The sequence below is a fragment of the Chanodichthys erythropterus genome, chromosome 18 (genome assembly GCF_024489055.1).
Source record: "Chanodichthys erythropterus isolate Z2021 chromosome 18, ASM2448905v1, whole genome shotgun sequence".
NCBI classification, from domain to species: domain Eukaryota; kingdom Metazoa; phylum Chordata; class Actinopteri; order Cypriniformes; family Xenocyprididae; genus Chanodichthys; species Chanodichthys erythropterus.
This window is the reverse complement of record NC_090238.1, coordinates 26,496,701-26,522,167: the sequence shown is the minus strand read 5'-3', so window position 1 is coordinate 26,522,167 and position 25,467 is coordinate 26,496,701. Positions and strand designations below refer to the sequence as shown.

Here is a 25,467-nt window from a genome sequence, read left to right as displayed (position 1 = left end):
GAACCGATGCTGGTGCTCATCCAGGGGATCTCTCAGAATCAGCCTGCACTTCCACTGAATTGAGCTGAACAATTACAATGTGACACTTTGCACAGCCTGCAATGTGACCAGACTGGGTACTGGCTGCTAGGGGTCACATTAGGGTTGGGAATTCAGAACTGGATCTTCTTCAGTATTTAAAACAACAACAGCACTGCACCTAACTGATGTTCGTTTCACTTAAAGGGATAGTTCACCCAAAAATGAAAATTTGAAGTTTGTCTGCTTACCCCCAGCACATCCAAGATGTAGGTGACATTCGCTTAGTGAGGTCTGATCGCGCTCTGACAACTGAAGTGATGTCTCGCGCTTATACTTCAATGAGTGCGAGACATTACTGCCGTTGTCAGAGCGCGATCAGACCTCACTAACCGAGTGCTGAACGCAGTTGGACATAGTGGTGTTTTTAAAAAATAATATAAATACTGTTTGGTTTCTCGCACAAATTGATCATTTCGTGTCTTAGGACATCAATGTGTCGTCACAAGCCGCAGGGTTTAATTTGGATTTGTCTATGCAAGTTTTTTTCGACTCTTATTGATAGAGTTCCCATTCACTTGCATTATTTGACTGACAGACGGCAACGGTCATCAAATTTTCATTTTTGGGTGAACTATCCCTTTAATATAAATACTTAAAGGGACGGTTCACCCAAAACCTCACATCATTCCAGATCTCTTTCTTCTGTTGAATGTAAAAAAGATATTTTGAGTCGTTTTTTTTTTTTTTTTTTTTTTTTTGTTTGTTTGTTTTTTTTGGTCACCTGCAAACAAAACTTTACCAATATTTTGCAAAATATCTCCTTTTGTGTTCCATAGAAGGGTCTGATACAGTATTAGGGCAGAATATAATGGAATTTCCATTTTTGGGTGAACTCTTAACTCTGAGATTTATTGCAGTCATTTTCAAACTCATGAGTTATCGATTTGAATAAGTGAAAAATATTAAATAAATCATAGTCGAACTGGAACCAGAATTGTTAAATTCCTTTCAATAAATTCCTTTCTGCATGTTGTAGGATTCAGTGGGAGTGTTGTAGTTCGGTCTCTGGTAACTGATTACATTTGACTTGGTGCGTGGCGGCACCAACCATGTAAGCTCTGAATGAGAGAGACACAGATTTTTTTCTTCTCTGTTTGACTTATTCACCACTCCTTTCCTCTTTCTCAGAAGCAGAATTTTTTTTCTTTTTTTCCTTCTGACAGGGAGCTGAGGCACTGCCCAAAATAATGAATGTTTATTTATGAAATTCAGCTCTAATATTTACAGAAGACAGTCTGAAAATGATTCTGAGTAGTTTTTACTTTAGGCCTCTACTCTAATCATTTAAAGGAAAGAAGCTGCAATAAACCCCCCTATATACTCTCTATACTGTTTTTTTTTATTTATTTTTTTTTTTTATTATTATTATTTCCTAGTAGGGATGGACACAGACATACAGAACCTTGTTTATATATACTATATTCTTATTCACCCTCCAAATTTTGTATAGCATATTTCCGTAATGATTTTTTTGTGTTGTGAAGTGTTTAATTCTTTATTGATGACATGGGAAACTTGGACTGCTTCAAGAAAATTCAGAATCTCTTGCATGTTGTAGGTGCGTAAACAAGCTCCCATCACCTGTTTTTGACAAGCTGTTGCATCTCGTTTAAACTCTGCAGCATATTTCTCTGGAAGAGCCATAATAATGCTGCAGGAAAATACATGAAATGCAGTGCTGAGTTCACAGAATTCATGCATGAACCAAAGCTTTCTGAAAGAAGTTTTAGTAGCTGGTTGTCAGCAATGAAATATACTGAATTGCAGAGGATTTTACACTTAGAAAAAGAAAAAAAAAAGGTGTGGGCATTTGATAAGACTGAGAAACATACACACTCTCTGAAGGCCCTATCTCGAGCATACTGTTTTATTTTCCCCCAAAAGAATCCTCTTGTTTCTCTTTTTGGTGCAGAATCTTTAAGTGCAGAATTATATTGTCTGTTGAGATAAAGTCGTTTACAGGTTGAATAAAGCAGCAAATGCATTAAGCAGGAATCGTGTGGCTGCAGAGGCTAGCTGTGCTTTATGATAGCTAAAGTGCATAGCTTCAAAGTGGAAAAACTTGTACATCAGCAGACTTTCATCTCAAGCACCTATCTCTTTTATTTTAATCTTAAAGAGCTTTGAGCACTCTCCATCCTTTTGTATAGCATCTACTAAAGTACCAGTGAAATCAGTTTCTTTAAACTCTCGCTGCTCGCTCTGGTTCATTTTTTCCTTTCTTCATAATGCAGGGAATATTTTGGAATATTAGAGAGTCCATATTATGCCTTTTCACAAAGCCTTGAATTTATTTTTGAGGTCTACTATAATAGGTTTTATTGTTTGAATGTCCAAAAAAATATTTTTCACACATTTTACATTATTGTGGTCTTTATGAAGCCCCTCATTTTCAAAAGTGCAATATGCTCTGATTGGTCAGCTGTACCAGTGTGTTGTGATTGGCCAACTGTTGGAGAGTGTTTTTCAAATGTCACAGCCCTTACCATAACAGTGAGTTTCAACACACTACGGACATAACTTTTTTTTTTTTTTTTTTTGCATATGCTTTGGGCGGGAATCATTTTAAATGAGGAATATTGTGACGTGTACATTCTTTGAAGAAAACTTGAGGCGTTTCAGGGATATAGAGAATAGCTTCCTTTGTATTACATTTTGTGGTTTAACATTTTTCATGCTCAAAAAGGAACATAACACACTAAAGAAAAACATAAGAGGCCCCCATTAAGAGAATGGCAGCTGTGTTTTTTTTTTTTTTTTTTTTTTCCCTATATTTAAAAAAAAATATATATATATATATATATATATATATGTATATATGTATATATGTGTATATATGTGTATATATGTGTATATGTGTATATATGTATATATGTATATATATGTATATATGTATATATATGTATATATATGTATATATGTATATATATGTATATATGTATATATATGTATATATGTATATATATGTATATATGTATATATATGTGTATATATATATATATATATATATATATATATATATATATATATATATATATATATATATATATTTATATGTATGTATATGTATATATATCTATATATATTTATATATATATATATGTATATTTATATATATTTATATATATATATATATATATGTATATGTATATATATATATGTATATATATATATGTATATATATGTATATATATATATATATATATATATGTACATATATATATACATATATATATATATATATATATATATATATATACACATATATATACATATATACATATATATACATATATACATATATATATATTGTGTTCTTCTGAAGTGGTTTGAAATGATGTGAGGGTAAGTAGGCCTAAATAATAATTTCTGGGTGAACTATTACTTTAATTGATCATAAGCATGTTGTGACTGTTGCTCCCTTTCACTTCTGCTTAATTACTTTAAATATCTGCTTAATAGCTCCCAACTAACTAGTCCTCAGACAGATGGATGCTGATGTTTGCTGAAGTGCTAAAAGCAGCATTATCCTGTCAGCGTTTTCCTGTTCAGATTTGATTCTAACATGAGAGCCGGGTCTTTGTATGCTATTGGATAGCATTTATATACATTTTATAGAAACCATTTTATATGGTTAGATCATCTTTACTGTGGTAGTAACGTTGCTTATATTAGCAAACATAAGGACAGGATGGTTCTTTTGATGGATGGGTTGGCAGTGAAAGGGCCAGAGAGAAAAAGAGAATAGCCTGTTCTGATATTCCTCCTTTTCAGGGACTCAGGATGTTTAACCTTGTTTACCTACAGTTTTGAGGATTTTTTTTTTTTTTTTTTTTTTTTAATAAGTGTCTGTCCTCCTTGCTTTCCAATATTGTGCAGTGTTAGATCAGCAAATGTTGTCTTTCGTTCTTACATGCAGTTTCTCCTTCTTCACGTTTCTTAACTTTCACCGTGTTGCCCTTCATACATTACTGTTCAAAAGTTGTTTTTTTGTTTTGTTTTATTCAACGAGGATGCATTAAATTTATCAAAAGTGACTCTAAAGACTTTCATTGTTTTAAAAAAAGATTAAAAAACTTATTTCAATAAGTTTATTTCAGTAAATAATGATAATATGCTCATTTTCCAAACTTGTTTAACAAGAAATATTGAATATTCTCATTTTTTTTTTTTTTTTACTATGATTAATGCATGGTCCAAAAGAGAAATATGAAGCCAATTAAATAAGATAGTTGTTATACTGTAGCATTGAGGTAGATTCAGCTCTTGTGTCTGAGAGAATTAATAGTGAGATTCCAAAAGCTCAGTCAGTTTTTGCTTTCAATTTCAGGTAGTGTTGTCAAAAGTACCACCTTCGATACCAAGTACTGAAATTAAAAATGTGATGTTTTGAGTGCTGTTGAGCGGATTCGTAAACACCTCTGTTTGGTCATTGTGTTCACGTGCTTATCAGATATGTTTGTGATTGGCTACTATGAGCAACACTTCAAAAACATGGTGTAAATAGACATCAACAACACTCCTCACTGAGCGCTTACACAGAAACACACGAGAGCATTTGAAAGCAGGCATCTATCAGTGGACCAACACTGACAGACACATGCTTTCAAACGCTCTAGCTTGACTTTCAAAACGCTCTCAAATTCAAACTGTCCTGTGCGTTGATCATTGCATTGATGAGTGCGTGAACACAGTGGCCAATCAGAGGTATTTATGAATCCGCTTAACAGCGCTCAAAGCGTCACATTTTTAAATTTCGGTATCGACTTGGTATTGAAGTCTGTACGCTTGACACTACTTTCAGGGAATAATTGACTGTGGTTTGAGAGTCCTTCACTGGCATAACTCTTTGCAAATTACATGTGTGATATCCACGGGCTCTCCTTTTGTGTGAAATTTTTCTATGCGACATGACATTTTTCTTCATCACCAACTCCATCTTTGCTTGCAAAATAAAAGAAACGATTCTCATTTCCTGTGATGATAAAACAAAGTAAATTATTAAATCTGTAAATAAATTAATGATCAGATACGTAAACCGTTGCACCCCCAGACCAGCAGCCTGAACACTGAGCGATTGTAAGTCTCTGTGTCCTGCTTAATAGACCCGGATCTGATGTCACCACTTCTCCACATTCCTGCCTCACCCCTTAGTTGAGTTTAAACTGCGACCTTTGTGCTGGCAAACAAGGTACTTAACTATTAGACTACCAGTGGCCTGGACATTGAAATTAGGACTCACCTCTTAGTTTGTGCCTGTTAATGGCATGTGCTCTATCGCTTACTCGCTCTCTCGCTACTACTTTATGGTAATGTGGCATTTCACTGTGCCTCTCTCCTTCAGCCAAAGGACAGAAACACTTTAGTTTCTATTTTTCATTGGCTCTTTTTTTTTTAAGTGCATACTAAAAGTGCTTTTAAAAGGGAGGGTTTAGTGTGTGTGCGTGTGTGAGAAAGATAAAAAATAAAATGCTACAAATGAAGTAATGTGCACTGTAGATTATCATTTACACTGACGTTTATTTCAGATGTATATTGAAAGGTCACATGGTCAGGGATGTATACTGTGGTAGCCTGGGAGAAGATTAAATGAACATGTTCTTGTTCTTGTTCATGACCCATTTCTTGTTCAGTCGAGGATATTTAAATTTTTTAATTCCTGCTTTTACTTTAAACTACTCTCTTGCAGTCCAAGAATATTAAACATGCAGACATGCAGCACTTTTTCTCCCGAGAACCAGAGATAAATCCTTCCTGCTCTAATAAGGATGGGTACCGAAACCTGGTATTAAGTGAGTCCCGGGGCTAAATTATGAAAGGCCGCGGTATCGATAAACTCCGTTATCGGTTCTGCTGTCAGTACTGGGGATATTAGGAAAATGCACTTAACACCTATATAGCAGTAGCAAATATTATCTTGCAAATTCTATCTTGCCAGCCATTTCTTTATACAATAATGTTAAGACAATTGTCTGTGATGCATTTTTTGATATTCACAATCCAGAAGACAGATCTGTCTTGCAGAAAGCCCCTGCTTAGTGAGTGACGATGAAGGAACCTATACGTTGAACTAAACATATAATTTTATCTAATTTATTTTGATTTTGGCTTCCAAGAATTATGAAAAGAAGATATTTGAGGTAAAACTATTTAAAACTAGCGGCATTCCATCTAGTGCACCTTCCTTTTAATTTCCTTTATAGCGGTGCACATTTGTACCTCCCTAAAAGCCCAAAATTAATGTCAGAATCCGCAAAATTCTTCTTTTTTTTTTTTTATAGCATGCAGTCTTATGTTGCCAAATTGCAGGATGTTTTTGACAAAAAGTTATTAAAAACACAATCTTTGCAAGAGATTCTTTCCCAATGTGGCTTTCTTTGTGCACGCTTTGAAACGGGCCGCAAATAAATTATACTTTGGGCTTCAGGTGCACGTCTAAACGATCAAATACACACAAATATGTCAAAATGACCAGCTTGGGGAGTATTCACTTAAACGCAGTTGTTTATGTTGAGGTAAACTGTTGAGAGAAAATATTATTTGCTGTATACAGTTTATATACTGATAGTTTAATAAATAATCCAATAAACCTTGGCTGCTGATTCTGCCATTAATGTTAATAAAACAACAAAAGACAAAGAAAATCACTCACTGCTCTAGTGCTCTTGACTGAATAACTTATAGCTATAATAAGCATTACTCTTTCAATTCATACAGTGAAAGCTATGCAGTATTATTTTAAATTTGATTACTTTATTAGATTTTTTTTTTTTTTTTTGGCTATATATTTACTTACCTGAACAGTAATGTTAATAGACCTTCCTGAAAAAAAATTAAAGCACTCTTCATTTAATTTCTATATTTGTTATATTGTATTTATTTGTCCATTTGTTTGTACTTTGTTTCTTTGTTCTTGTTTTTATGCATATAAAACACAAAACCCCCAGTTTCACAGACGAGGCTTAAGCTATTCCTAGACTAAAATGCATGTTTTAACTGAAAGTAAATTGTACTGACATCTTAAAATATGTCATTGCCATTGTTTTGTCTCAAGATGCACACCAATAATTTTTTTTTTTTGCTTTTTTTTTCCTAGTGAACGTTTATAAAAGCTACTTAAATGCCCTAATTGAACTAAGGCCTAATCCTGGCTTAGTCTAAGCCCTGTCTGTGAAACTGGGCCATTATTCCTGCAAACTGGTGCATTTACAAATCAATGTTTTAAAATTTTTGTTTAAACATTGCTGTTTCTTTTGCTAGAGATATTTTTTACTTTTCAGAATATAAATAGCTGTTAATTCTTTATTTATTTTTAAATAAAAAATATAACAAAAAGAACTGATAAGAATACCGTCTAAGTACCGGATCAAAAAGCATTATCGGTAAAAGTAGTAAAACCGTTAAATCCTTAACGATACCCATCCTTATGCTCTAGTGTGAGAAAGGTGGAGGGAGAGAAATGGTGAGACAGAGGGTGGAGGAACATGAGGTTGCTCTCGGGTCGCGAGAGAGAAGATGGATTGAATTCTGTAAATGTGACTAATATACTTGCAGTGGTTGAGTCACCTCCTCTGGGACTTATTGCATGTGTGAGTGAAGATACGTTGTGTTAAAGGTTTCCTCCTTACATGGCCCATGAGCTGCTGTTATTCGGATCTGGGTGTTGCGTCACCCTTCAACCCCTCCCAGGATTCCAGGGCCCCATGAAAAAACACGCACACACGACACATGGTGTCAGTGTTATATGCTTCCTTAGTCAGTTCTCCACGGTCACCTTCAGTGCACCTACACAGACTAGTTTGCACTTCGTCAGAGAATGCTGCAAATCCATTGAATTAAATAAGGACTGCCGTAAAGGTAAAAATGCAAGGGTTTGCGTCAGTAAACGTGACCAAAAATTTGAGCACACTCTTAGGTAGGCATCCATCAACCAATGAGAATTTCAGGGAGTTTCCAGTTGTCTTTTAGGAAATCCAATTTGCTGGATTTCTGCTCAATTTTATGGATCTTACACTTTCCTAGCTTTCGAACAGTCTTGTCAGTGTGTGTAAGCACTAGTAATGCTGTGATCCATTCTCAAAACCAGTTCAAACACAACACGTTTTATACAGGCCCAGATTACAGACCTCTGATTAGCCAGCTGTACATACATGTCTATCTGCTGCTTTATTCAGAGAAACCTAGCAGCTGAAGCTACAACTCTAGCTATAAAATCTATAAATTCTTTTTTTTTTTTTTTCTTTTCACACTAGACTATATGATGAAATATTTAAGTTGAAATTAAATTGTATTATTTATGAATTCATGATATAATTTTGTAATATAAATATAGATGTGATAAGATGAGAGAACTTAACACAATTATATAAAGCTTTTGCATATGTGTGGTTTCAGTTGTTCCTATATTTTTGCTAATATACTGATCTTTCAAACCTGAATCCTGAAAAAAACTTATCAGTGTTTCCACAAAAAATTTAGTCAGTAGCACAACTGTTTTCAACATTATTATTAGGGATGCACCGATGTGCCGATTTATGTTTTTGCTCAATTTACAACCATCGGCATATCGGCTGAAGCAGGAAAAAAGCCGATATAACAAACCAATAGTTTATAAATTAACTGTGTGAAGGCACTGAGCTGTATAATGACTGTTGCATAATCGTAGCGCTGCTGTCTGTGCTTTAATATTAATCAAATAACAAAAGATCGCACACTATTCTTGACTAAATAACTTTTGTAACTTTCATAAGTGTAGCGGACCCCATCCGAATGATGACTAAAACTTTATTAATGTTTTATTAAGTTTATTGTGTCCATTTTCACTCCAAACAACCATAAAAGCTAAACATTACAGAGCACAATAAGTGCGCATTAAACTCTCTCTCCATTGCATTATCATCAACATACAGCAAATTACTCAAAACACTTACTACAACTAACAGTTAACAAATACATACAGATCTTTTTTTACATCACAGATGCCTTTTCGGGGGATTCTTAATAAACGGACAAACTTTAAATATGCAAAATAACTGAAGAACTGCTTGCTCTCCATTACCTTTATTAAAGCTCCTTAGAATAGAACACCCGTCAAAATAAGAGTCTTAGTAAAGGAGACAGTGCAGATCTCATACATATTTAAACTTACAAAAAATATTAATGAATACAATAACAAATTAGAAGATTAATCACAATAAAGTCTGCTACGATAAAGAAGGATTAATATGTATTTAATTTATACAGTGGCCTAAACCGGGCTAAAAAGCACTGTTTATTTCATATATATCATTGTTCATTTGTATTTATGTAGGCCTGCTGAATGTTAAATGGATCCAATCCATGTTTATTAAAAATTATTTGCTGATGCAGCAATGAACCTGCTAGTATATTTTTATGCAGGTGTTTTTGATCTTTGCTTATTTAAAACATGATTTTGATGACAATTTCAAATAAGAGAGGAAGTGACAAATATCGGTATCTGCCAATAATTGTTTGTTAAAATCGTTATCGGCCCCAAAAAATATCGCTGCATCCCTAATTATTATTAAGAAATGTTCCTTGGTATTAGAATCATCTCTGAAGGACCATGTAATGCTGAAGACTGAATAATTAAATTACAAATAGAAAACGGTTATTTTAAATGATTATATTTTGCAATATTGCTGAATTTTAGATTAAGAAGTGAATGACATTTGAGAGCAGCAGACTTGAATTCCTGCATGCTCATCAAGGTTATCATATTACTCCAGAACACTAGGAATATAGCACATTATTCATTTTACGTTTTTGTACAACCAAGACTAAACCTAGTATTAGATTTGCATGCCTGATACTCAATCCAATTCAAAAGGTCACACTCTCATACTACCACTTTTCCAGATATCAGATTGGTGCGTCTTTAGCAATTGTTCTTTATCTAGATTACCCCCATATCCGGCAGGTGTGTGTTTGCTGCAACATCTGGTTTTCAATCCTTAGCTATCAGCTCATTTAGCTCACTAGTTTTTAAAACACAGCCTCTGTGTGTGATGAAGGGAATGATCATAAGGGGTCGTGTGTGTGTGTGTGTGTGTGTGTGTGTGTGTGTGTGTGTGTGTGTGTGTGTGTGTGTGTGTGTGTGTGTGTGTGTGTGTGTGTGTGTGTGTGTGTGTGTGTGTGTGTGTGTGTGTGTGTGTGTGTGTGTGTGTGTGTGTTTGTTTGTGTGTGTGTGTGTGTGTGTGTGTGTGTGTGTGTATAAGCATGGCAGGAATGGACATCCAGAGCTTAATCATATTTTGGCAGCAGCAGTTTAACCTCAATCTGGGGCTGCCAGCTTTGAAAAAGTCTGTTTAAAAGATCTCAATGTGTGTATGCAAGTTCCTGTTACTGTGAAAAATATGTATTTGTTGATTTTTCTCATATGATTTGGCAACAGATTTAGGTAAAACAAAATTGCTCTAGAATCTCATGTTAATAAAGGGGGTGTTGCATTTGATACCTTTTTAGTCTTTTTTTTTTTTCTCTCTCTCTCACTCAGCCATTTCTGATCTGTTTGTCTTTTTTGTCTACCTGCAGAGATAACCAGAGTGAGGAAAGACATGTATAACGACACAGTGAACGGTCTGGTGGACAAGCACCCGCTGGAGTTACCCGAAGCAGTGGGACCCATCGTACATCTGCAGGAGAAACTCTTTGTACCGGTCAAAGAGTACCCAGATGTGAGTTTTACTCACTTTGTGCATTTTTCTGTTTCATGATGTTACCTGTTCTTTTAGAATCAATCACAGTGATTGACTGTTGCTATAGTGACAGGTGATTGACAGTTACAGTGTCTGATGAAATCTAGAGTGAGAAGGTTTACTCCTGGTGAAAACATGACGTTTGGGAGTAAATAAGGACTCCCTGTCAAAAGCTAGTTCAGCAATAGTAGTTTTTCCAGTATCAGTCCCCTGTAGGGAGCTGGGAAAGTGCCGGAATGCCACAGGCCATGTTCTAGTAGTAGAGTAGGATCTTTTTAACGTCTGTTGTGCGTTTGAGAAGTTTAAGAGAAGTGTTTCCTCCAGTGCACGTAATGTAGCTTGACGTTTCGATGCTCTTGTTTGACATTTCTCTCATATTCTCAGACACAAACACACACACATCGGTGGCCATGTCACACAGGGAGCAATTTTGCTGCCTAATTCTTCTGCTGGGTGGACAAGGAAGAGGGGAGGAGAGAGAAAAAGGGGGTCAGCAGAGCATGAAATGCGTTTTCCCTCTGACGGCCCTGATAAAGGCCACCCCATCTGTCCCAGCGGTCCACCACACACGCGCACACGCGCACACACACACACACACACACACACACACACACACACACACACACACACACACACACACACACACACACACACACACACACACACACACACACACACACACACACACACACACACACACACACACACACACACACACACACACACACACACGTACGTAACCCCAGGTTTCTCTGAGTTTGAAGCAGAGATAATTATTTTGGTGGCTGCTGCTCTGCTTATCTTTATTTTTTGCAGAATGTTACTTTTTTAAACTGGCTTTTACTTTTAAGCACTTCCTGTAATGAGTGCTGCTTTACTTGATAAATATATTCACCTCTGTGTGACCTGGAAATCTGTGTAATTTTACTATGGATAAAGGCATCAACAATACCCAAATTTGAGCAGTAAGTAAGTTTGGGTCAGTGAAAGAAGTGTCTTGCTCTCACAGAGGCTGCAGTTATTTGATTATAAATACAGTAAAATAGTGATATTGTGAAATATTACAATTTAAAATAACTTTTTTCTATTTATCCTTATGTCAAAGCTAAATTTTCAACAGCATTTACTCCAGTTCTTCAGTGTCACACAGCCCTTCAGAAATTATTCTAATATCAATGTTGAAAACATAACTGCTTAATTTTGTGGAAATCATTTGTACACTTTTTTTTTTTTTTTTTTTTTTCAGGATTCTTTGAATTAACCCTTGTGCATCCTTATGGACATTTTTGTCCATTTCAGTTTTGTTTTTTGTTATAAGTGTGCCTTTGTTAATGCCATCTACATGAATTTTGGCTCAGGTGTTTATTTTTATTGGAATTTTAATATTTTACCCTCATTTCCTTCAAAAAATCAATTTTACCCTCTGTACAAAAAATACTCACACTTAGGACCTTAAGGACAAAAATGTCCACATTGAAACCCATTAAAACTGCAATTTTTTAACCCAGGGCCATTTGACTATAAAATGATACAATATTTGCAAATAGGCATTCATTCTATCGGCAAGGCTTCAAATTTTACATTTTTACCATTTTTTACTAGATTGTGCCATATTTTCAAATTTGGCTTATAAAAGAAATACTCGCTTTATTTGTGTTTTCTGCTTATGCATATTATAGTCTATGATAAAGTCAATTTGAAAAATAATGCAGCTATAATTGTGTGGGTATACTGGTAAGGATGTCAGAGTGTAGTTTGCAGGTGTTTACTGAAAATTTAATTTGTGTAATTAGTTTGAAAGAAATTATATCATACTGGCAATCAAAAATCCCACTCCATGTATGAGTCACACCCTTGGCAGGGTCATAGGGTCAGGTGAAAACTATGAAAAAGGTCAAAGAAGGCTTTAAGGTTCTTCTTTTTGACCAAACACACATCTTAACCCTTGATTGCACTTTTTCACTTGTTATTGTTTTTGTACGGAGATAAAAGTTACGCTTGAATTTGAAGTAGACGTTCAGAAGCCCCTAAACACATTATTTTAGTTTTCACCAAAAGAAAATACTGATTTTTTAGTCTGGTAGATTTTATACAAAGTTTGAGTTCACACAGGTGTCCTCACAGCCAAACCTATACATATGTGGTGCTTGAGGGGTTGATCATTTCATTGTTTGAAGAGACGTTACTCAGCAGAGGAAGCTCTGAAACTAGTGCTGCCCACTGACACTGAGCACATGGGTGCATTAGAAGCCGAGGATGTAAAGAAACCGATTTGTAAAGTGTTAAAATTCTGAAAATGAATGAATGTTTGGTATCTATGGATAGAACAGATGCTGGTTAAAAAATTGACATCAGTGAAAGTGGAAAAAATATTAATATATAATATTTCTATGGCAGTTTTTTGGCATGGACATTTTTGTCCATTATTGACCTAAGTGTTATTTTTTGTAAAAAATCTGACACTACATAAAAAATATAAATGCCTCAAAATTAATGTTGTTGTTCTTCATTGACCCACCCAAGAATCTAATAAGCAAAGAAAAAAAAATCTGCTTAGCATTTAGTTTATGAAAATTAACTACTATTTTTATTTTTTTCATAAAAAAACACCTATGGCATTATGTAAACAAACCAGCATTTAAAGGGTTAAAGTTCTTAAAATTAATGAATATTTGGTATCTATGGATAGAACAGATGCTGGTTAAAAAATTGACATCAGTGAAAGTGGAAAAAAATATTAATACATCATATTTCTATGACAGTTTTTTGGCATGGACATTTTTGTCCATTTTTAACCTAAGTGTTAGTTTTTTAAAAAAATTGACACTACATAAAAAATATAAATGCCTCAAAATTAATGTTGTTGTTCTTCATTGACCCACCCAAGAATCTAATAAGCAAAGAAAAAAAATTCTGCTTAGCATTTAGTTTATGAAAATTAACTACTATTTTTAATTTTTTCATAAAAAAACACCTATGGCATTATGTAAACAAACCAGCATTTAAAGGGTTAAAGTTCTTAAAATTAATGAATATTTGGTATCTATGTATAGAACAGATGCTGGTTAAATTGACATCAGTGAAAGTGGAAAAAAATATTAATAAATCATATTTCTATGACAGTTTTTTGGCATGGACATTTTTGTCCATTTTTAACCTAAGTGTAACTTTTTTTTTTGAATGCACAAGGGTTAAAAGTTCAAAAGAACAGCATTTTATTTGAAATAGGAATCTTAATCTTTATGATAAACTTTAGTAACAATGCAACACTGGCCTGATTGGGCAAGTTACCATTCTGTCCCGAAATGCAAGAGAAAGTCTTAAATCGCAGCTTGCAGCTCGATTGTACAGACAATGTGGTGATTTTGAAAAAGAGAGGGAAGACGCGGTAGCGCCGAATCACTTGCGCTGTTTGTGAAATTGTCTTTTTATGTAATTATGTAAGTTTTCAAATTACTGATTTGATCTGATAATCTGTGTGGATTAATTTGCTCATTCAACCAACAAGCTAATTGAATAACTTTTTGCGTGAATTTCTTGCCTTTATTAGCGCGAAACCTGCGGGAATTAGTAAAATTATGCGCAATACCCACAATCCCGTGCCAAAATTCGTGCCCTGAATCTTATGCACAAGATGTCTAAGAGTGTGTTCATGTGACCTTCCATCTCAGAATAGCAGGAACAACTACTGGGAAACATGGCTGACCAGTATAGAATGAACACCACAGTTCCGTCATGCCATGGAAAATATAGAGTAACTGTTTGTGTGTTTGAGCAAATGCAAGTGGGAAGACACACACACACATATATACAGGTCTGTTTTGCTATCTTCGTAAGGTCATTCCATAGGTGTAATGGTTTTTATACTGTACAAACTGTACAGTACATTCTATCCCCTTACACTACCTCTACCCCTAAATCTACCCATCACAGAAAAACATTCTGCATTTTTAATAAAACATTTGGTATGTGTTTAAACCTATTTTAAATACGAGGAGTCATGAAATGTCCTCATATTTCATGTTTACGTCGTAATTCCAGTGTCTCACACACACACACACACACACAAGTGTACAAAGAATCCCCAGCTGACCCCCTCAAAACTGTTTCTCTCTCACTGTGTTCCCTGCATGTCTCTCCTCATTATTCTTCCCCCTGGTGGTTAGCATGAGTCACTGTTTCAAAACACACACACATAGACGTTTCCACCCTAATGTTCTAAACACGCAGGAAAAGGAAGAATAATTGAAGAGTTTGGTTCCAAAACGCTATAAATCCATTTTGATTAATTTGAGTAAAAAGGTGTTTTCTTTACCAAGAAAGTGGCAAAATGAAAACCACTCTTTTCTGTTTCAAACTTTCACATTGCATCTTTTGGTTATAAAAACATTAAAAATTCAAATCTAGATTTTGATTTTCAAAGGTTTATTATAAAAAATTATTATTTTTTCCCCAAAATGCAATAAATGCATGACACGTTTTTTTTTGTTTTGATTTTTTTTTTTTCAAAATGCAATTAATCCATCGATATAAAAGTTATTTTTTCATATTGAAAGTAAGTTAATTCACATATATGACAGCCTCTGAACTTTGTCAATACTAATCTTATGTACATGCATTTGACTAAAAATACATTCAGTCGTCGCTCCCAAAATGAATTCAACGAGTCATCTTGTTAATGTTATAAATTAATTATGTCTCTGTTTGTCATTACCGATCAAGGCGTATCTGGCGTCACCGCATCGTTAAAATAAACAGTTCAGTTTAGGGAGCGTGATAGAAGTTTGATGCTGTCGTGAAACAAGCAACAGCCGGCATTTTTCCTCCTCCCGACTCGAGTGCCTCGCCTTCTTAATCTCCTCACGTAAATGATTTCGATGGCTTGCGTTTCTTCCCCACTGCAGAAACCACAACAGGTTCAGCAATGTTCATCGAAATTATTCATTTTTCTGTTTTTGTTGATCACAAAGTACAAAGTAGATAAAGGATGCGGGGTGTATTCAGAGCGCCGCCATTACGGTTTACAGTGCATGGAATGGTGCGCTGTGATTGGTTGAGCGGATATATCGCGTTCTGCAGAGAAGGGAGACTGGCGTTTGTCGCGTTTTGGAAAGAAAGGGAGAAAACATGACAGAATAACACAACGGATATCGCATTTTGCGCAAAATTAATAAATGACTTTTCAATACCGACCAGACACAAAACTGATTTTGGCAGAAACAAAATTTTTTTGAAAATGGCGTTTATCGCGTTTTGGAACCAATCTCTTCAATTGTAGCCGTTACTGGTTTGTTATTGAGCAGGGGAATGCTAGCATTCACTTCAGTCACGGTCTCTCTGATTTGCTCTTTTAGGCAGGAGTTTGGCACGGTCATCCAATCTGCAGCTTGATTTGAGGATAAAGTGTCCATGATTGTTGATTCATAGGTGTTGATATTTATATAATTCTTTCTCAGTTTCCTCTCAGTTGGATGGAAAAAATTGTATTGGTGTACTGTTTTATAATGTAAACTTGCTAGGTGCTGTGACGGTATGGGTTTTTTTCTTACCGCGGTGATGAAGCAACAAATCCCGTGGTTTGGCGGTTTTCTCATTAAAACCAAAGGTGTTCATCAGTGATTGTATATCAAGAACAAGGACATGCTTGTCTGCATTTTGTTGTGTGCTTTTACCAGAACGAAGCGCTTGATTGTCTGTGTAAAGACTGCGCATTGTACACAGAGCGCCAAAATAACTGATCACAGCGGCAACGAGTAAAAACAACTAATTCCAGTGAGAGATCGCCTCTTATTTAACACAGACCAACAAATTTCTTAAGCTATCGAATTGAGATGTTTCTTTCTTTTAGGTATATCCGTGTGTGCCGCGAGATGTTGCAAAAAGTGGTGGGGTTGTGGGGACAAGTTTGTTGGCGAGACGGTCAAAGAAAACAGCCTATTTAGCCTATTTCATATTTATGATTGAATATTAGACTATGGCCTAACATTAGTTTTTAAGTTTAATTTATGTTGATAATGAAAAGTGAACAGCATGACTAAGATAGGCTAATAAGATGTGCAATATGTCGGGAGACATGCAGTGGGTCAGACATGATTTTGATCACTTCATTAAGTTTTGTTTTATAGTGAGCCTATCTTTAAAGTGAATTTTGTTTTGTATATATTTTGTATAAAAATCTTAATTTTAATTGTTTTATCAACCAATTGCCTGGATTTAATAAATAGGAAGAAAACCAAGAACGTCGGGTGTGAATGTCATAATTAATTGATAAGATATTGTTGGTCTAACAATATATTTTAGTTAAACATTATCTATAGAAATCGCAAGTCCTGGAACCTAGCAGTTAATTAATAATAATCAGACACATGCACAAAATAAATCCCCCATATCAGGGCTCAACGCTAAGGATTTTTTCTTCCAGGCCGGTTGGGCCAGTGGCCCCACAACAAAAAAAATTATAAAAGTAAAAGACAAGAAAATGGGCCTATAAAATAAGCATAGTTATTTTTTTCGTTGTCTTTGTTACATTTAACCTCAATAAATAGGGTTATGACACCAAAAGCTACTAGATTAACTTATATTTTAAATATTGTTAAACAAATAACAGTAAGTAATAAAATAGTAACAAGTAATTTCATTATTTGTTACTAATAGCACAAATAAATACAACAGAACAAACATATAAATGAAATAAATGGTGCTTTTCAAGTTTTTCATGTAGGTTTAAACAGGAGATTTTCAGGTACAGAAATTGTAATCTAATGTATAACTAACTATAGAATTGATTAAACTTTATTGAAGTTACAGATGCATAAAAATGTTTTTAATGTTGAAAATATAAACGTTAAATACTGTTATTTGAAATTATATAAAAAAAAAAATGAAGAAAAAAAACTGGTGGGTTAAATGTGAAATTAAACCCACCAGTAGGTGGCAGCAAATCACTGTTAATGAGTGAACCAGATTCAACCGATTCATTCAAACGGCTGATTCATTCAGGAAGTGTTGCTGTGGACTTCGGAACTATTTTCGTTGGCGAAATTTGTCGATTTGGTGTCTAAAATGTAAGTCACTTGATATTAGGTTCTTGTTCATTAAACTGTATGCTGAATAAAATCAATATCACATTTGTAGTCATGCTGATATTTGGAGAAAAATTGCGTTCTTTGTGTAATATTGGTTAACTATATTAAATTATATAAATATGAAATATATAAAGGGCATTTTTGCCCCTTATCTTGAATTCTGAGGGGAATTCTAAAGGCATTTTAATATACTAAATCACGCAGTGAAAGCGTATACTCTAAAAATGCGCGTTCACTAGTCTAATCCAGTGGATCTCAAACCTGTCCTGGGGACCCCTTACCACTGCACATTTTGTATGTCTCCCTCATCAGACACACCCAATTCAACTGTTGCAGTTTCTACTAATTAGTTGATAAGTTGAATCAGGTGTGTTAGATGAGGGAAACATGCAAAATGTGCAGTGGTGAGGGGTCCCTAGGACAGGTTTGAGAACCACTGGTCTAATCTACTAGACTATGTCACATAGTGTATGCGTGCACTCAATGGGTGTGTTTTTGTTTGTTTTTTGTAAAGTGAGGGACGTACTCGATAATTTGAGATCATTAAAACAACAGTTATGATATCATAGATAGACTATATATATCGCACACCCTACAGCACTGGCCTGATCGGGCAAGTGACCATTCCGCCTACTGTCCCGAGCGTCGTTCACACTGGCCCCGGGCCATTGGGCAGTCCTTATTGTTGAGCCCTGCCCATATGTTTGGACTGTCCCTCCCTTTTGTGCGAAGCTGTTTATTTATCCAAAAGTACTTGAATATAGGACAGAAGACAGTGAATTATGATAAACAATGATTATTGTGTTTATAGTTCATATCATACACCATATGCACTGCACAAAAAGTGCAGTGATGACGGTGATTACCTCAACACCGTGGTAGGCATCTCAATACCGTGGTCATGCAGTAATGCAGTTATATCGTCACAGCCCTAAAACTTGCTGTATAATAAACCCACAGGTTTGACACCTGATCTAGTTACAGCTCAGGAAGAAAGGGAGTTTGCTTTATATTTTGAGCTCAATTCACAATTCTATCACTTACATTGTAAAAGGTTATTTTAAAGTGAAGTCTAATAGAGGAGAGAGGTCTTGTTTAAAGTGTTGAGTGAGAAGATAAAAGCGCGCTAGGATGAACCGCACGTGGGCTCATCCACCTAGGTCAGACCCCTTATTCCAGACTAAACGTCTGTTCGCGCTTTATTGCTTTGAGAATAAACAGAAAACAGACTCTGCTTTTAGAGTCCTGGACTTTTCTGGGTGGGTGGGTGTACAGATTTGGCTATGTCCAAATGTCCTCACTTATGTAGCGAAATATTATGACAACTGACTAGTGAGGACATTTTACTGGTTTTTATTGAAATCTAGTACTTTGCACACATGATTGGTAGGTTTAGGGGTAGGGGTTGGGTTAGGCGATATCATGAGAAAATATCATTAACTTATGCAATATCCTCACTAGGGATGTCCAGATCCGATCATGTGATCGGAAATCGGGCCCGATCACGTTGTTTCAGACTCGATCGGAATCGGACGTTACCTCCCGATCAGGACTCGGATATGTATTAGGGGTGCAACGGTTCACGGTAAAAAATCTAACAGTAACGTATGGTTTGTTTAAAATAGCAACGTGGAAAACAGACAGACAGAGTTCAAATAATGTACGTTTCAGTCGATGGATGCGCAAAACGTTACAACAACGATAATCAAAAAGCGTGGACAAAACAGTCACTCTTTGTTAACTGTTAACTGCGAGTGCCGTCTGCTCTCATGTCCAGTCATTTACGCCGTCATCACCCGGGTGTTGATAGTGCGCGAGCGCAGGTGAGACCTGAACAGCACACGTTGCTATCTGTTTAAACTAACTCATTTAAGCCTTGCTGATTTAAACCTTCAAGAACAAGACGCGAAAGAGAACTCGCGCGCGCTGTGAGAAGATTTGTGTGCGCTCATCCGAAGCGCGCACACGCTTATTCCAGTCAGCGCGCAAATAAAGTTCTCTTTCAAGTCTAGCGCTTCAGCGGACAAATTCATACACAAATTATTTCAAAATGCCCGTCTTAGCGAGCTTCCTAGCAAACATAGTCGGTTATGTCTTAAGTGAACGTATATTAGTCGAGAAAGACAGCGCATGTGTAACAGTATATGTACTGGATCGTGCATGTCTTAAAGGGAGAAAAACTATTCCTGCTGCCTGTTTTTAATGTTAAATCAAATAACAAAGAAATCACTTAAGTTACTACTCTTGACTGAATAGTTTTTGTAACTTCAATAATTATTAATCTTTATTTTATACAGTAAAGATAATATGCAGTGATAATTTATATTTGATTACTTTATCCATTTTCTGTACCTGAAAACGACTGTTAGATACCTGAAAAACCTGAAAAGCACTGTTCCTGGATCTGTTTTTTCGCTATTCTTTATTCTTTTTAATGTATTATAGAAGTATCGGATCGGGACTCGGTATCGGTAGATACTCAAAATCAAATGACTCTGACTCGGACTCGAGGGCAAAAAAACGTGATCGGGACATCCCTAATCCTCACTAATATAATAAAACAAACGTGTTTGATCGTTTTCAATATTTTCACATTTCCATATTTATAAAGGACATAGGAAAAAAAATAAATTCGAAATATAAATAAAGGAACATAGAGTAAACAGGAAATACAAAAAAAAAAAAAATGTATTCTCAGGAATACAAATACAAAAAAATGTAGAAAATCAACCCTCTATGCAAACCTTGGGTAGTAACCAAACTGGTTAGTATTTTTTATTTTTATTTATTTATTTTTTTAAGCTTACTCGCCACACTAATATACTATGATTCCACCAAATCAGCTTATCTTTGTAAAATGGCACAGCTTTTTAAATATCTGAAAGCACACTCTTAAGATGAGTCAATCAAGCATTATATTATGATAATTAAGCACTATTTAATGATAGAACTTTAGCAATTAGAAATAAAACTTGGTACTAATACTATTACTAATAGCAATATATAACGCACTAAGGATTGATGAGCTGCTGGGTTCATGAATATTAATCACGATATCTTTTTTTCGCTCAAACTGATTTGCTGAAATCAAAACAGGAACTGAAATAGAGATTGCCGTTTGCATATTAGTTTCGCCCACTATCTGAGAAACCAGCATATCTTCTACTTGTTCTAAAAAGCTGTATAATTCCAAATTAACTCTGTTATTTTGACAGGAAGATATAACAAAGAATATCGTTTACATGTAGCGCATCGATTCTGCATGGTATTCAAGAGTTCTCGCCCTCGTTCTTTGCGTGTATGTGAGAAAGCGACGGCGAGTCCTAGTCCTCACACTAGAGTTTGTGGTACATCAAATAAAGGTACGCTGTGCATCCATTGAGCTGAAATGGTACAGATCGCTTGATGGAGAGCAGAAGTGTTCAGTGAGTGAAAATATATCTATGCTAAGCTTATACTTAGCCTCTAACACACACACACACACACACACACACACACACACACACACACACACACACACAGGTGAGTAAAATCTAAGAATTTATTAGCCCATGACTAATTATAGACATTATTTAGTTACCCAGAGTGAAGATTTAGTTGCATATGCGAGTGATTTACTCGCATTGTAGATGGTTAAATATATATAGTATATCAACTGGAATCTAACTCTCACTCATGGGTAATTAGGTCTTTGTTCCTCTGTCTTTAGCACAGAGTGTCCATTTCATAAAAATAGCTTGTCCTGTGAATGTGACCATTGGTTTACAAGTGTTTGTATCTGTGAGTTTGTGCTCAGTTGTGCAGCCAAGCCAAAGAATCTAACCTTAGATCAAACACTGGGGTCGAACCACAACCTTCAAAACATCTCTGAACGCACTGGTAGCTGCCCTGTTTATAAACCTCTGTCTATATACAGTAACAGTCTCTCTCTCCTGAGCTTTTCAGATGGAATAGTCTGACTTGTACGTCTGGGAAGAAAAAAAGATGGCTGACAGACCAGGTCTATCTGGAAGTGACACTTTTCCTCCCCCTCTCTCTCGCTCTATCTTTGTCTTTCCTCTAGTGCTGCCAGTGAGTTTCAGCAAGACGTTTAGTGCGCTCTCTCCTTGGACAAAATCCTATTACATCACCTGTCTTCTACAAACTGCTTTCTGCTGTAACATTGCAGTCTCTGTGTGTGTTGCAGGCCAAACACACTGTTATGAAGATGTCTGTGGTTTAGTGTATAATCGATATATTGCTAAACAGTGACCAGGTGCAAACAAGACCCTATGACGTTCCTCACCAAACGCTTACACAGATATACACAGGAGCGTTCGAAAGCAGGTGTCTATCAGCGGATCCCTAATATATGCTTTCAAATGCTCCCGTGTATATCTAAGCACTCAGTGAAGAACGTCAAAGATGTCTACGTTTGTTACATCACTGGTATAAAAGTGTGTCAAGACTTTGAACTTAAACGTGGCTGGGGCATCTGTTTTACTCACACTGCTGTATGCCATCCTGTTAAAAACCTCTTTTTCTTAAGGCCTGTACACACCGGGATGAACATCGCGTGCGATTATCGCTGCCGTTTAACGCCTCGTGACTAAACAAAGGGCGCCAATGTAAGTGTGCACCCCGACGCGAAAAACGGCAGGCATAAAAGCGTCATTTAAAAAAAAAGCCTTATTTTTTCCCAAATTCCGTTTTTTCCGTTTTAATTTTTCTGGATTTCGTTTTTTTCAGTTTTATTTATTTTTTGACTCCATTTTAATGGTTAATTAAATTTTAGCTATCAAAAAGCATGTCTAATTAATTAAAATAATGAATCTTGTCCAATTTACCAACAATTTAATAAAAGTTTAACAAAATTTTTTTTTACAAATTTAGGGCCCTATGATAAACGTTTTATTCTTTCCCCTCAAATTTTATTTTTACCAAATTCTGTTTTCTGGATTCCATTTTAATGGTTTAATTCCATTTTAATAATCAAAAAGCATGTTAAATCGAACTTTTATTTTGACGGTTTGTCTAGAGCTTTGAGATTCTCTGTGTTTATGAAGGTAGTTTTCTCAAACGAAGCGGTTAAATGCTGATGAAGTGACTTTCAGAGCAGCTCTGGAGATGAATTTGTGCGTTCATATAGTAAGGCAACAGAGGACGAAAACACCGCGAGCGCCACATGTGCTTCAGCGTCTGTGCGCCCCCGCACGAGTGTGTGTGAGGCGGTGTGAGGTAAATGAAACCGCGCTTCCGCATCATTAATTTCGGAGTCACACAGACATGCAGGATTCATGTTTAAATAGTCTTTTTGCGTTGTAATATTCACACACTAGTCTATATCGCGATTTAATTTAAGTGTACTGACCTGCTTTTAATTCATCAAAAATTTGACAAATTTCTTGACATTCCGCGTATATAGTAAATTTTTATGAATGGATTCCGTGATTCTGTCCGCGATTCCGTTATCGTGGAAATTATAGGGCCCTACATATATGCCATTTAATTTCTGTATTTTTATCTTCTTTAATTTTATATCGTAAATATTTTTATTTGCACTACTGTTCAGCACAAGCCCCATATACTGTCAGGGAGTGAATTTGCACGTTCACTTGGCGCATCGCCAATGAAAATCAAACATGAAAAACATCTCAAAACGCTGGCGATAAGCACGTGCGGTATTCGTCCCGGTGTGTACGTGGCTTAAGGCTGTTTAACTTATGTTCACGTTTCCCTCATTCATATATTGAGCGCCGCCTTGAAGTAGCGACACTTTGAGCAGAGAAATCTATTTATTGCATCTTATTTTATCAATTAAAATATCGATATTTGGCGCAGCATATCGATTCTTGTATTGCACAGAGAAAGACGATGATATATTGCCACATCTATATTTTGTCCCACCCCTAATGGGCACAGGACTATGTAAATTCTGATTCATTTAGCTGGTTATATATTGTAATTTTGTTCACATGCCCTACAAACACCTGTAGGACTGTACACAGACACATCTGCATAAGAACATATAATTTGTGCTGGGATCCGGCAGTTCTTTTCCAGCTAAATTCTCTCTTGGGTGCATAACGGCATTATTCAGGCCATATGTGTGCAGTTGAACCATCTGATCTCTTCTCTGAGATTCAGGAAGTGGTCACCTCTGGGTTCTGGCTCACTTAACGGCAGCAACGCGGCTGTTCGGCTGCAATCAGCTCACCGAAGCAACATGCTATTAATAGAGTCATCCTTGAACTGAGAACTTATGGGTGTCTAATGCTAGGATTGTTATTGAAGGGTTTTCAAAGTGATTTTCTTCCCTGTCTGATGGGAAAGCAGGGTGGTGGGCTTATTGGGGGATGGAAAGCTGTTTATGTGAGGCAATATTAAGGTTTGGTAGGTTGGAGATCAGACTAAAGCCTCCAGTTTTAATTTGCAGGTTATTACTGGGGCTTTTGAAGCCAAAGGACTCCAATCGAGCCTTGCAAATGACATCGAGCCATTTCTGAAAAGCTCACCGATTCAACAGAGGCGGCCCGCCTGCACACACAGACCCCTCATTGCCACTTATGCTTTTCTGTAGATGCGCGCCTTTTCATTTCCCTGACATTCGTTCTTAATTGCCATTTGTACATGCAGATGTTTCATATTTTCTGCATGCTCTCAGAAGTGCAGTTTAAAAATTATAGCAGCGCTGCTCATTTGGAACATTTTTAATGTAGGTTGTCCTGCAGAACTCGAGGAAAACGTTCTGTAATTGTCAGAAAAGCCACATGGTCATGTCACAGTTTAGGCCTCAAACTGCATTTTAAATCTAATGAGTTTTCTACATAATAGGGATGTAATAAAGATACTACGAAACTACGAAAAAATCATTAGTATTCAACCTACCAAATTATTGGATGACTAGTTGCCTTGTCTTGTACCAAGATGGCAGATTTGCCCACCATGGGTGTGTTCCGACATGCCTGTGATGCCCAAAAACACTGTCAATGTAGGCAACTTGCTGTGTTTTTGAAACTAAGCCACTGTGTGTGGCTGATGAATTTCAGAGACTGTAATTGGGGGCCTCTGCAGACAGACTTGGCAGGTGGACTAGAAGCCAACAGCATCTTCAGGGATGCATATGAAATTTTGTGTGTGTGTGTGTGTGTCCAGTGCAGTGGGCTGACTCGGGGAGAGAGAGAGAGAGAGAGAGAGAGAGAGAGAGAGATTACATCCTCGCTGCCTCCTTTGCCCTGTTCAGCATGCTCGTGTTAATTCAGACACAAATTACATTTGGCTCAGAGAGAAAGAGGGCAGAACTGACAGGCAAAACAAGAAGTGATGCAGGTTTCATCCACTAGTTCTTCTCAAATCAGTGTCCGTAACTTTGTCTTAACAATAACAGTACTATTCACCTCTGTTTTAGTAATATGTTGTTCCTTGTCTGGATATTATACATGTAAATTGTTTGTACTTAGCATTTAATAAAAAAATTGTACTTTTTCCACAGTTAAACTTCTGCTCTGTTTTGTAATGTTTGTTTGTACTTGCTCTTGATATTCAATATTGCAGTACTACTAATATTGCTGACTCTCGAATGATAAATTGCTTATGCTTTTCTT

At 36.0% G+C, this 25,467-nt stretch overlaps 1 protein-coding gene across 4 annotated transcripts in view; it reads left to right on the top strand.

Moving 5' to 3' along the window:
- Positions 1 to 25,467, top strand: part of qkia (QKI, KH domain containing, RNA binding a) — an 84,402-nt gene that overhangs the window by 14,268 nt on the left and 44,667 nt on the right. For all 4 annotated transcript variants that reach the window (XM_067366625.1, XM_067366622.1, XM_067366624.1 and 1 more), the window contains exon 2: positions 10,636 to 10,778. In XM_067366625.1, coding sequence (XP_067222726.1) covers positions 10,636 to 10,778 — 143 coding nt within the window. The remainder of the gene's footprint in view (positions 1 to 10,635; positions 10,779 to 25,467) is intronic.